General features: G+C 40.3%; 1 protein-coding gene across 3 annotated transcripts in view; it reads right to left on the bottom strand.

Annotated features, from left to right (window-relative positions):
* PARVB (parvin beta) overlaps window positions 1–14216 on the bottom strand; it is a 53177-nt gene that overhangs the window by 25236 nt on the left and 13725 nt on the right. For 2 of the 3 annotated variants that reach the window (XM_015870134.1, XM_015870151.2), the window contains exons 2-4: window positions 10608–10697; window positions 7964–8034; window positions 334–436 (exon numbers count right to left, since the gene is read on the bottom strand). In XM_015870134.1, coding sequence (XP_015725620.1) covers window positions 334–436; window positions 7964–8034; window positions 10608–10697 — 264 coding nt within the window. Of the gene's footprint in view, window positions 1–333; window positions 437–7963; window positions 8035–10607; window positions 10698–12706; window positions 12835–14216 lie in introns of those variants that run through there. The other variant, XM_015870144.2, reaches the window with a different exon arrangement.

The raw sequence follows: 14216 nt of genomic DNA, 5'->3' as shown, positions 1-14216 counted from the left end.
AGTCCAAAAAGCTTTCAGGAGCAAACTATGAAGACAAAGTTTGGACCACCTGGTTTCTGCTTGGTCTCCTCTTCATCTTTTCTTCTGCTACATGTCAGCTCTCTGTACTACTCCTAGTCCCCAAATGAGCTACCTAAGAATGATCCCCTTTCAAAGGCAGAGTTCCTGAGAAGAACAGATGGGAAGCTGACACTGTAGCTATCAGTGAAATAAACTGTACCCCTGGTGAAGCAGTGAGCTACTGCACAACTTCGTGACAGTCCACAACTTTGAAAGGGATTAATTTGGGGCTTCTTTCGCTTTCTGGAGCCACCTTCTCTTGTGTGAACTCACCTAGCAGCTTCTGCAGCACCTGACCATCATAAAGGTCCTCTTCAAGCTGTTTGACAATGATTCTCTCCTCCACCAGCACATCGTTAATCCAGTCAATTAGAACCTGGGAGTACAGAAAGAGGAAGCAGATATCTAAAAACCACCAAAGTATGTTCTTTTAGGATGTAACCAGAAACAGAAAACAGAACAAAAATAACCATATTTGCGTATTCCTAAGTTACAGAGACAAACAGACAAATGTTTTTTCTGTTATTGTTTTTATTTCAGGTCTGGCAACATGGTAATTCTAGTGCCCTGTATTTCTTATTTTACCTTCTTACTGCACCAATTCTAAAGTGAGTAGTAAACAATAACTCTGTAGCAACAGCCTTTACCAATATCTAGCAAACCTGCTCTCCATGTCTCAAGCCTCAGGCCTTACCTGTCTCAAGCTATCAGCAGGCCTGCCAGGATTGGAACAGACTGCAGAAAGCATTGACTGAAGTTGGCAGTTGTATTTTTCTCCCATTTATTATTTGGAAACTAAATGTCTTTTGTGAAATAATAAGAGTTCTGTGAGGAGAGATGTCAAGTTGTGTTGCTAAATCCTCAACACATAAGGGCAGAAGAATATTGCCCATCACAGATATGCAAAATACAAGTAGAGCCACCTAAACTAATGTGCCTCAATTAAAAAGCTCTGTTTTTTTTTATTTGCTTCATATAGAAGAACTGATTCAAAAGTAATGCCTCTTATGTTATTAAGCTGGTTCATGATGTCAGAGGTGGATGGTGGTGATACGGCAGTAGAGGCTGAACCTTCCAACCAACATTCCATTACATCACGCTGCTATGTGACAGATGGCAGCAGAGGGGCAGTCTGACAAAGTGGTATCTGACATGGAAGTGCAAATGAAGCAAAGATGTGTCACTGAATTCTTGCACACGGAAAAAAAATTGCATCCACTGACATTCACTGATGCTTGTGAGCATAGTGAGGTGGCGCGTACTGCATATCAGCAGTGGCAACGGCAACATGAAACAGAAGCCACATTCTGGACAGCCATGCAGATTTTTATGAGTGCAGCATGCAGGCTCTTGTTCATCGTTGGTGAAAATGCACAGCTAGTGGTGGTGATTGTGTTGAAAAATAGCATTATGTAGCTGAAAATCTGCTCTATCAGTGTTATTGTGCTCTCTGTATCTGTTGCAGCGTTTATGGAAATATATGAGGCATTACTTTTGGAGCAACCTGTGTGAAACTGTGGATTCTTAAAATTCACTTTTTGTTTAGATCTTATAATTCTGCGTCTTCTTGGCAGTCACAATAGCTAAGAACTTTCTCTTTTAATATTCAAGATAATATGAAATGAAAGGCAAATAAAATAAAGTGCTGCACTGGAAAACACATGCCTTTTCATGGAGACATGAATATTTGACTATGTAGGTCACAGAGATATTTAAGTAATCTTGCTCTAGTGTCACAGCCTGATAGAGACATCACATAGCAACAGAGAGGAGAACACCAAGATGATTACTCTTCCTGCATTGCATCTTCTAGCAGTTCTTGAGATGCCTCTTCAGCTGTCTATGGAACAGGTAAAGTCCCACTGCTCATTTCTTCTCTTTGAGATTTAAAGCTAGGATTTTATGGCACATCATCTACCATCAGGAACTGGACGACCAGACTTTGCATTTCCTTTGTAAACCTCTAACACAATCAGCTCATTAGAGATTACAGCCAGCAAAAGCCAGCTGCAAGAAGATGCAGCCCAAATAAAGCAACAGAACTCTGCTCTGCAGGTGGGAAACTATGACCACATTTGGAAAGAAAACTCCTATTAACTATTTTTGTCTCTTTCAATCTTTTTTTTTCAGGGGACAGAAGGACATTTATGGCAAAGGACTGAAGAGACAGGCAAGTTAGTAAAAAAATCTGCCACAGCTGAAAGACAAAAAGGACTTGAAAACTATTCACCAGTGGTACTGAAAAGCAACTCCTAAATAATGAGACATCGCCTTAAGAGAGATTTCAGAAGCCTTTCAGTATAAGGTGATTGCCCAGTTCTGAAATGATATATGTTTTACTATCGTATGACAATCAAAATCCCTTTAAGACCCTAATATGAAGATGCCAGATTTCTGTTTTTGTAGAAGTCTCGGGGCGCTAAACTATCTGAAACCTGTAACTAACGCACCATTTTTTCCTGTGCTGAATAGTATTGCAGTCAGAATCTTGAAAATGCCAAGGAATTGAAAATAGAATTCTGCAAGTGCCTTCTAATGCAGGAGTGAATATCCCATTTTCAATTTTCCCATTTACTGTAGGTAAAGAAGAATTACAAAGAAAACATGTTGGAAATACATTGATATGGGTACAGGCTATTAAGATAAAAGGGAAATGCTTACATTATATACTACTTAAATGTCTTTGAGATATTTAACACTGAAAAACATTTAACAAAAAATTATAAGTGATACAAAAAATTACATTCCAATGGTAGAAATTGTATGAGGTCCATCCATCGTTCTTTTATTGTTTTAATAGAGTAACACCTGAAAGAAAGAAAAATATCCCAGAGAATGTTCTGGCTTTTTTAATACTCAGACTACAGATCCAGCTCTAGTAGGAAATTGAATTTGCAATTTATATTATAAAACAGAAAAGAATCCAAGTATTTTTACAGCACTGGAAGACTGACAAATGTTGCAATTAAAAAAAAAAAAACAAAAAAAAACAAACATGACCAAAGAATTTGCCATTTTCCCTCTTAATTTCCTGATCACGTCTTAATTAGGAGCCTGGAAAATCTTTCTGCACTTATTTTTATTTCTATTTCAAGGGACATAAAGCACCGTTTTTCTTATTGAAACGACTAACACAGGGAAATATCTTCTGACTTTTTTCTCACGAAAGGTCAATGTTCCAGTTCTTTATATTTGCTCACTCATGCAAAGACAGAAGCTGAAAGTTTTCAATAACCTGAATGTCCAAAAACCTAAACAGCTTGACACAGTCATGGAGCACTTGGTAGGAAGCAGACCTAAGGAGCAGCCAGGATTTTTCCAGTGCCTAAGTTAAGGCTACATATGCTGCATTAAATAAGAGATGTAAAGAGGTACACTGCAGAACTGAGGGAAAGCTTCACTGCATAGCCTGCTGTCCCAGTGTCAGCCCCAGCATTATGCCTCTCCTTACACATAATGGTTGGTGAAGCCACCACCACATCCCGCACATCGCTAGCAATCTTCTGTGCACCTGAGGCTCACTTTGGTCAGTGCATGGAGACTCAGAACATACAGGTACACCGAGATGCTTATGCCTCTCATCCAGATCATACCTTAAAAAAAAATAAAAATTTAAAAAAAAAATAAATCTGCTTTTCTATGTATTCAGGATTAACACTGATCCTAAAACTTCAAAGCAATATTTGCACGTCCTGAAAACCATGGCTGCCTTTCCATGCAGATCCACACTCATGGAAAGTATCTCAGAACGGCGTCAAATGCTCAGACATGTGCGTTTACAGTTCTAAAATTTCCAGTGCTGCTCTAAATTTTGACACATCCTTATTACATCATTTTTGGCTAAATGCATATGTCTGATTAAATCAGCCATGGTGTATTAATAAACACTGGATTGAAAACTGAACTTTGTTGTGAGGAAGACAGCTGAAATTCAAAAGTGGTAGAAATCTAGAAGGAAAAATGAGTCTTCTGCCAGGCTATTTGCTTTTCGGTTCACGGAAGATGGGCTTTTACATCAAACTTCACCACTTCTGGGAAGTGTTTCTGTTCCGCAGGCTGGCTACTCACACAGAACTGAGGCACATTCGGAGTTAATCTGCAGAGTTCAAGGGCATAAAGAGCCCATGGCCACTGCTCCACAGCAAAGAATAACATGAAAAACAAAGCAAACTACATGAATGAGCCTCCCACAATGGCAAAACAGGAAACCCACTCACAAAAACAGGGAGAAAAGAAAACCCTGATTTTAATGACCCTTTTCACTCTTGACTTCTGAGAGAATTAGGAAGCACAGATCAAAGGTACAAAAGCTTAACTGATTTTAGGATTGAAAATGGAAACGAGCATCAGAAATTCATATTCAGCCTTGGAAACTACTGACTACACACAAAGCACTGCCAGGCCTGAAAGGAGAGAGAAGGCTTCTTTTTAAAAGCAAAATAGTGAGCTTTTAGGAAGCAAGGTTACATTTAGTTACACTTGAAACCTTTGTCATTTGTCACTTGGCAAATATGTGACAATGAGGAAAAGCAGCTCACGCATTTTAGACACTAGAAATAAACGACTTGTGCAAATTATTTAGACACATAAATAAATGCACGACTCCACTCTTTCCCTGACCTGAATTTTCAGCTTTGGATCTGTTCAGCCATGCCCCAAACTGTATTTACACACAGAGCACATGAAGTAATGAAGAAAAGGCTGCTGGCCACAGAGGGAACTTATTTGAACACACCAGAACATATCACTTCATACTGACTAACTGTCAATGAGAATACAGTAAAGGATGATAACAAACAACACTTTAAGGCATAACTTCAATTACTGACAATTTTCATATGTGCAAGAAGATTTAAAGTACGTATTTTTGCAATGCCAATTAAGCAGCCTTCAGAGAGGTTTTTCACTGTATATCTGCCTTAGTACAAATGAGAAATTGGGTGGGTTTTTTTCCTTTTCTTTTGGTTTCTGCATTACCACAATAGTACACAGCTTTTCTCCCAACCGCTCAGTCAAAATCACTTCCAAATGCTCACAAAAGCTTGGACCGATTAATCCATTATGTATATAATTCCTATGGCACTAGGCCTAGCAGAAATTAGAGCAATATTTTGTGGAGACAAAGAGATATCACAGCGGTGTCAGCAAAGGAGATCTCTGCTTCCTCTTTGCACTATGTTCCGTCTACCTCAACTGCATGTGACTGATGGGGGAAACAGAAACACTCAGAATCAGTGATAGCAAACCATTGGCATGTCATACTACAGTGCTGAAAGGGATTTGGGCTGGCACCAATTAAACTAAGTCATACTGCCAAATTTTAAAAGGCAGCAGGCTCTGTTTCTGCTATTGACACATTCCTGTTAGAAGGGAAAAGAGAATCACTTCATACTATAAAAACCTCAATCCATTCAACTCCTTGATTCCTTGTTATTCCACGGAGATCTTTGATCTCAATCTCTGCGAGGCCCAAAGTTTCAATTGGCTGCTGCTGCGTAGCACTTAATGTAGCTAATTCTTGTCTAGCACTGAAGCTCCTGGAAAACTTAACCAAGGAACACACAATAAAGGATAAACTGTTTTTTCTGTGTGTGTGTGTGTGCGCGCGCATGTTCTTCTGTGACATGAAATAGGTTTTGCCAACATAATTTAAACCTCTCCTTCCCTAAACAGATTCACACCGACACTGTATTAAATGCTCCTTTGCTAAGCTTCTGTAAAAACACTGAGAGGTATGCAAATGTTTATCAATTGCTTAAATCATATCATTTTTCAGGTATGCACTCCACAGGACACATCTTCCACGGTGGATGATCCCAAGGAAACCATTTGAGGTTACATGCTGCTCCTTTCATCAGCTGCTTCAGTTTTATTGGTTGTAAATTACCCTCACTACATGCAAGTGCAAACTTATGTACTGAACCAGAGTGTGATTCTGCAGTGCAATTGAAACACTCAGGCTCTAGGTCTGATTCTCACTCCTCCTGAAGTTCTTCAGCCTTTCAAGAAAGAAAAATATAACCTTGATAGATGACATCCAGGCAAAGCACACCACCTCATATTGAATTCAATAGCAACAGTTTCCGTTTAAAAGCAATGATGATTTCACTATCAAGTCTCCTGCATCACAGAGTGCACTTGGTTCCTTTACCGCAACAAATCTTGTTCATCTGAATCATTCATTGCAGTATTTCTGCTCTATTAGCAACAAAACCACAGTGTATTTTGAAAGAGTGGTGCAAGGCCACTGCGCCTTTTGGAAGAATTAATGGATCTGAGAATCAACAAAAAAGAAGAATGTGCAAATTCACCTAATTTAAAAACAGAACGCATCCCAGACAAATTAGAATAACTAAGAAACTTTGAGGACTACTCCTCCCTAAAGTCCTTTTGATGTGGTTTTGTCAAATCCTAAACACATCCTTGTAACATTAACAACAGATCATTCCACTTGTTTTAAAGATTTGTCAGATGAACTGTGTGCTGAGACATTCTGTGAAGCATTTGCTTGTAGATAGAGCAAACACTGGTTCCTGAAATGAACATGTCGCAGTTCACTCCTCTATCTGGAGGTGGACACACTAGCCAAAGTTTTCAGACCCACCTCACTACAGCCGGATTGTTGTTTCCAACAAAAAGATACGTACTTTTTAAATGATATTAAATTAACAAAGAGAAATTGCAGCAGGAATCGTAAGGGAAAACACTCCTTATAAATATATCATATTTGTTCTGAATTGCCAGCACTTGCCATCAAATAATTGGCAGAAAGCGCTGACAGGAGGGAAGAAGCCACACATCACATCAGCACATCTGGGAACACAGTATCATCACTAGCATCGTGGGCATGTGTCTCCAGCCACAACACACACTCAGAACACTGTGGCCCCTGCCCTATCCTACAGGTGATATCCTACTTCCTACCTCTCTGCCACATAAAACATAAATACAGGGATAATAAAGGAAAGGAAAAAATAAGAGGCAGAATTGTGCAAAACAAGAGAACCAAAGCCACTTCCCACATTCAGGGAAGCAGTACTGCGGAATGGATGTATGCCTCTGTTCCAAGAAGCCACTGTATGTAAAACTGAAGTTCTAGGAGAGAGATGGCTCTTTTCACAAATGTCAAATCAAAACAGTAGGAATTACATAAAAGATAATCAGAACAAACTCTGATGATTAAGAACTTGTAAGCAACTGAATTTCCAGGTGGTGAGTTAACATATTCTAATGGAAGAGCAAATCACTGTTTAGCTGAATGCCTTTTTCTTTGCTTATAGAATGGCTTGAAAGTGCACGTAATTAGCCTAAGCTGTCCATCAGTTCACTCACCCGTTGGTCTTTGTTCATGCCCTGGAGACCAGCACGTTACTCTTTATGGAAACTGAAAAATTTTAATGGCTTTAAGTAACAATATGTGGGAGCATCTTTTCCCTTTTTCCTTCTTTTAATATAACAGAACACAAGGCATGAAAAATAGCAGTGTCCTCTACCACATGCTTGCTCATTTTGGTCTGACTTTTGCCTTTTCTGAAATCTCTCTAGTGCTTCCCAAGGCTCTTTTCTTGTTTTCATAGAGATAAGAAACCTAGATTTATGTGCAGTGACCTGCAGGTAGATCCAAGTTAAGCTCTGAACCTCACTTTAATAATCATAAGACTACAAAAAACGGTAGTAGAGCTGTACTCCACAACCATGGGCACCCTGACCTTCAGCTTTTTTTTGTTTCTCTCATTGCTGCTCTTAGCCTTACCAATACCATCCTCATCTGTGCTTTCAGTTTTCACAGACACACCTCAGTAATGAGTCTTTCCTTCTTCACTGTATGCTTGGTAAGCAGCTTGTAAATGATTTTGGCTCAGCAGTTAAAGATTTTAAGAAAGACAAAGAACTAACATCCTACCTTGATCAGTTCTTTGAACTTAGGATCTTCTTTTGAGTTAGGATCAATCATAGTGCGTTCCTCATTCTCCTCTGTCCAAATAAAATGGGAAACTAGTTAGAAGAAATGTACACTTGTATTACTGCTCATGAAGTGGCCTGTCAGCTGATTAAGAAATGACTGTATGCAGTCATCACACTGGCAGGGGAATATCCAATGATCAAAGTGTTAAGCATTTTTAGACACAGAAAGATAATAACTTCCTAAAATAGGACTGTTTCCACTGACCTTCTCCAGCTCAGAATACATCAGAAAAATCACCATCCTCTACATTCTGTGGGGCATGCTAATATTAACATGCCAAAAACGGCAGTCAGTTACTTTCCTCTCTCTTCTCAGTTTGTACGTAATTTGTTTTTTAAAATAAACCTTCCTAAATCACAATACCCTGAAAAGCAAAGCAAGCTTTTATGACACTAGTGCTGCTGAGACCTGGGCTGACAGTTGGTGCTTCCACAATCTGCTTCCCCGAAACATGGCACATAGAGAGGCTCACATGCACACAGCCCTGGGTGTAAGAACTGCTTAAATTCTAGGGAATTAAAATGACCCACGTTTACATCAGTTCAACTTAAGTTTGGAGGAGGAACATAAAATACATTTTTCATGCAAATAACCTATTTCTTTCGATACTGTGAGATGGAAAGATGTGAGAAATGCTCTACAATGTCCAGCAAAACAACCACAAGAGGCAGGAATGGAAAGATTAACATTTATGATGGATTACTCAATATTGAACAACTGGAAGCAAAATCAGCTTAAGCTCAGTAAAGCTAACAACCAACCAACCTGTGGCAGAATTATCTTTACAAAAGCACGTGTGGACAGATACATCACATGCATGTATAAATGCTCCCGTAGACATGGATATTGATATTTAAGAATCACCTGGAGCAAGTCTCATATTTTAAATTTTGCTATGTGCTTTCAAGTATTAGACCTCTCCCTGCACCCCTCATTTAGTAGTCAACTGATAGCTGTGATCTAAGTTAGATCTGTTCAAGGGGACAGCAAACACTGCCTACTAAATTATCTATAGAACCCGCAAGTTTATCTTGAGAAGTAACATAGAATTCTACTTTCTGTTTGATTTCCCAGTTCCTTCCTGCATGACAACAAAGGAGACCAGGTGTTTGGTATGGCCACAAGTCAGGTCATTTTTACTTTGGATAGAAGAACTCTAAAATCTAACAATGATCCATCTACAGTGCCTTGCTCCTATAGCAGCATTCCGGTCCCTCCCCTAGTCAACAGGTAGTCTTACAGCAACTCTAGTTTTATGGTGTGAGACTTCATTACTCTCAGATAACAAATATAATACTCACACTTCAGATAAACTATAACATGTAACTGTGTTACCTTAGGCTTTTCCCAGACATCTGGGGTCAGTATTTTGCAGAGTCTCTAATCTTTATTAAAAAATAAAAATAAGGCCCTTCTATCCAGACACATCACAGATTTACAGAAAACCTACAGAGAAACATGATTTTCTTTCTGTTGCTTCTCTCTTCCAGTCCCTTTACTTCCCTATTACTCCCTGGGATGAGTCAAGAAGCCTAGCTGTAAGGAAGTGACACCCACTACACACCCAGAAAGCTTCTAACTGAAATTCTGAACAAAGTTTGACCCATAATAGTACACAGTTCACCACAGAGTTTTGCTTAAAGATAACCAGTTGTCACAGCTTTGCATGAGCGGCCTTCAGAATTGGTTTTATATTTGCCTCCATGATCGCTTGCTTCAACTAATTCTGTACATTAAGAGACAGGAAAGGAATATATATATATGTATATATTTATTTATTTATTCCAGAAAATGTTATTCACTTCTTATTTCTATAAAATTATGCTGCTACTCTTTAAAAGACTTGGTGGGGAAGGGAACTGGAATTTGAATACTTACATTCTTTCTATAAAGCACTGCTTGAGTTACATATTTTCATCTTAATCATATTTAATTACTGACTTCAGCATCGTAAATGGTTATCACATCCCATTTTGTTGCACCATCACTTAAAAGAGGCAAAAGTAACTAAAGAAATAGCATCCACAACAGTGAAGCACACACATTTCAGTCAAGGCAGGTTAATGATCACATAGGTACCACAACACACTCTTCTGCTACAGACTTTCTGTGAGTTAATCCTTCAGTTTACCACCTATATGTGTAAAGATACTTCTCTACCAAAGGAAGACATCTGTGAGGAAAAATAACGAGTGAGATGTCCTTGGACCATGGGTCAATGAAACTGAAGCAACTCTTAAGCAGACAATCCCAGCATTATTTTCCATTCAATTCTTTGCAAAATTGCAACCTTGTTTGTTTTCCAGGTGACCAGAGAAGAATGGAATTCCTCTGCAAATTCACCGAGCAAGTCAATTTTCCTACAAACTACCTACTTTAAGAACAGCTGCACAGCTGGCACTGCTTTTTAAATTCCATTTTAGACTTTCCAGTTTCCAGTCAGTGGAAATGACATACAACAGCTCTCAATTCTCTCAGTTTCAACTGTGCAATCTGTAATCAACTGCAAGGCAATCAATGTGTGGTCACAGTGGCCACACACATTAGCAATTGCATAGTCAAAATCTGTAGCATACTGTACCTAATAGAGTATCTTCTGGATGGATGTCCACAGCACTTGGGTTCATTGGTGCATTGATAGCATTTTTACCTTCTTCTTGCAGGTCACTCACTGCGGAGAAGGATAAAACAGAAAGAAAGACTGAAATAAATACAAAGTTTGCAGATATGCAGAGGTAGAAGAGACATAATAAGAAAAAATATCTTGTAAATCCATTTCAAAACGAATCCAAACTTTACAGCATGAAGAACTGCAGCTGCAGCGGAAAATAAAAACCAACAAACATCTACAGCTTCTTATTAAACTGAGTCGAGTCACCAGTCTACCAGCTGAAAATATTTTGCAAGAAAATCAACTCTGTGGTAAAAGTAATGTCAGAGAGCTTCTTTCTCCAGAAGGACGGGGTGTGGACTGCAGAATGGCCAGATCTACAGCAGACAGCTAACTGTAAAATCTAATTCATTTTCTGATAGCACTACCACAACTCATCACCACTTTTTCCAATGGCAGAACACCAAGTGTCACTATTTGCTACAGGCCTCATTAAAAGCCTCAGAAAATCCTACCAAATAATGAAAATGTATTTAATTCTTGCACTGCCAGTGGCTGAAAAATAGATGCAGCACGGTCTGCTGAAGGCAAATTTGGAATCTTTCACGCTCCCAAACATACAGCTCTCAGTTTGTAAAGTCAGTATTGTACCCTGCATCATTAAGAAGGATACTAAAATGGGACACATAGGACATTATGTAAGGAGGTATGTACCAACTGCTTACTATCATAGGGCTTAACAGTAAGGAATGTCACTGGAACAGGCTGCCCAGGGGGCTTGTGGAGTCTCCTTCTCTGGAGATATTCAAGACCCGACTGGACGCCTACCTGTGTGACATGGTGTAGGGAGCCTGCTTTGGCAGGGGGGTTGGACTCGATGATCTCTAGAGGTCCCTTCCCTCTACAATTCTGTGATTCTGTGAACTATAGCATTTCTATGGTCTCTGAGGTCTACCTCCCCTTAAAATCAGAATACAACTACTTACAGTGAACCTTTAAAAATAGATGCATCTGAAGCAGGAGATAAAAAAGGAGGACGATAACTCATTCATTAAGTGACATTTCTGTGTAAGCAATGGCTAAAAGCATTTGTGAGTGGCCTGCACTCTACACTGCACACCTTTTGCAAGGGGAGCAGAGTATAGTTCACAAGTCCAAACCAAATGCAGCATCTGCAGGCTGAGATTTAATCACCTGATTAAACATCATTGTTAAATAGACACTTAATTGCCCTTTCTGTGCATTCTTTCTTAGTTTTGTAAAGCTCTCCAAAGGTCAGGGAGCTAAGCTGCCTCAGTCACCAGGCCAAAGAGCTTTCAAAGCATGCCCTACCCTGCCCTGTTTGTATGCTCCCAACTGCAGCTTCCTCCTACAGGACCCACCAACAGGAACACAGACACAAGAAGCCCTAAGAAAAATTATGTGGAAACTGGATATCAGAGGTCAATATTTTTAAAGCCTTCTTTTGACCATAAACGCCCAAATTCCACTTAAAATCACACTTCATTTCTAGATGCGCCTTTCTTATGATTCTTACAGCACTTCTGTGATCTGTGAATGTCAAGTGTTCAGGAAGGTCAGGGTATTGGTGTACTTTGTGGTCTACAAATGCAGAAGAGATTTCCTAAGCTCCTTAGAGCCAGGAATGCACGCTACGTGCTATAGAAACAAATTACTGCATAAATCTCAAGACATAAAACTTTTAATTGCAACTGAACTGTTTTTATCCCCAAAAGTTCCATTATGTTACTTTCTCATTTTGTTTGAATACCAGGAAGAACCATTCTTAACACAAATCTCGTTCCTAAACAATTTACAACAACAACAACTAAAAAACATCGATATGGATTTGTGTATTAAGCCCCCACCCTCAACCCTCCCACATAACATGGAGAGCCACATAAAACCCTCATACGTGCCTTCAGACCCAGTGAAGCTCTGCCACAACAGGACCAGAGCATCCTCCCCTGCTGCATCAGTAGCAAGCCTCACAAAACCTGCTGCCCAGAGAGCCTGTATGCCACCGTAGCTTAGGAAAATATTCTTGCTAGAAATGTAATCTCACATACCTCCTTTTTTGCGTCGCTTACACAGGAGTCCTGCCATGTCAGCCCTTCCAGCACCCAGAGGTCTGCTACACGCAACAGCAGACGAATGGCACGGATGGGCTGAGCGCTGAAGGGGCAGCAGCAACTGGACGAGAGGCTGACACCTCAAAGCTGCCAACGCCTTGTTAATTCGGGGCCAGTGATATCGGAGCAGGCACTCAGATAGCTCTCAGCTGTCTGGTGGAGGCAGGCGCCAGGAGAAGGGAACAGGCACCCTGAGACTAGCTCCCAGCAAGGAATCCTCCCTGTCCCTGTCACTTCTGCAGATGGCCAAGCGCCTAGCATAGATAAATGCTTATAGCAGCCTTAAGGTAACACTGGTTGACAGTTTAATGACCGAGTTGTGAACCTGCACTGGGCAACCCAGGTGTAAATACAGGTCTAGAAGGACAGTGCCTTGGAAAGAACTAGCTAGGATTCCTCTCAGATGTCTGGCTTGGGATCCCCTCTCTGAGCTGATGCTCAACTAGCAGGCTAGTCCTCCCAAATCCTTTGGGCCCTTGGCAGCCAGCGCTAGCAAAGTCCAAATGCAATGACGGATGGGCAAGTGGCCAAGGCATTCAGCCAAAGCCCCAAGTACCTCCCTCATCCAGAAATTCAAATTCAAAAGAAAAAGGTCACTTCTCCACCAGTACCCTGGAAAGCAGCGAGGGCTCCTGGCAGCAATCTGCTGTTTTAACAGTCCCTGGCAGTACCAGCAATCAACACAATTTTGTCACGGTGGGAGCTGTTCTGGCCTTTCCAAAAAGTATAACAACCAGACTGCACACACACATGCAAAGCAGCACACGTCTATAAGCCAGGCAGGCCGTGTTGGTGCACAGGATTAAATGCAAACTGCACAGAACAGCGGCAATCAGCTGCAAGATGCTGGAAGCACCACCACTGCTATCAAGAGTCTCTCGCAGTAGGGAAATGACCTTTAAAGTCAGCAGGAGCACTGAAAGAAGTCTCTGCTTTCTTCTTTTTAAGAAGGAGCAAATGTGGCAGCAATTTCATCCTTTTTACCTTCATCTGAATAATTCTAGTCTAATTCATATGTATGTGTATATATAGATAGATAGATAAAGGGACATAGCCCAGTTCACCTCTTAAGTTTTTACTAGCCTCTGCTTTGCTATTCAAAAGCCAACCACAAGCGTCAGCCTCTTACAAAAGCATATGCTACTTAATTTTAGCCCTGGTTATTTCTGACTAAAGGGCTCATTCTCCCCCACAGAAAGCAGCAGCTGCCACAGAACCATCACAGAGCTCTGGGTACAGGGCTTTCCTTCTCATTCAACCAGTGCTGAGCTGTCTCCTCAGCACTGCTGGACCACAGCTTTTACATTTTATACTTTCATCTCGTGATTAAACCCTAACTTTGGAAGCTAATGCACTGCTTTGTTACTCTTGGCTTTACTATTCACGACTTGTTCAAGTAACTGTCATCTTCTTTAGTACAAACAGCACGCGGAAGGGAAACACGCAT

Source organism: Coturnix japonica, chromosome 1, assembly GCF_001577835.2.
Source record: "Coturnix japonica isolate 7356 chromosome 1, Coturnix japonica 2.1, whole genome shotgun sequence".
Taxonomy (NCBI): Eukaryota; Metazoa; Chordata; class Aves; order Galliformes; family Phasianidae; genus Coturnix; species Coturnix japonica.
The sequence above is the reverse complement of the archived record's forward strand: the minus strand, read 5'-3'. Positions and strand labels throughout refer to the sequence as shown.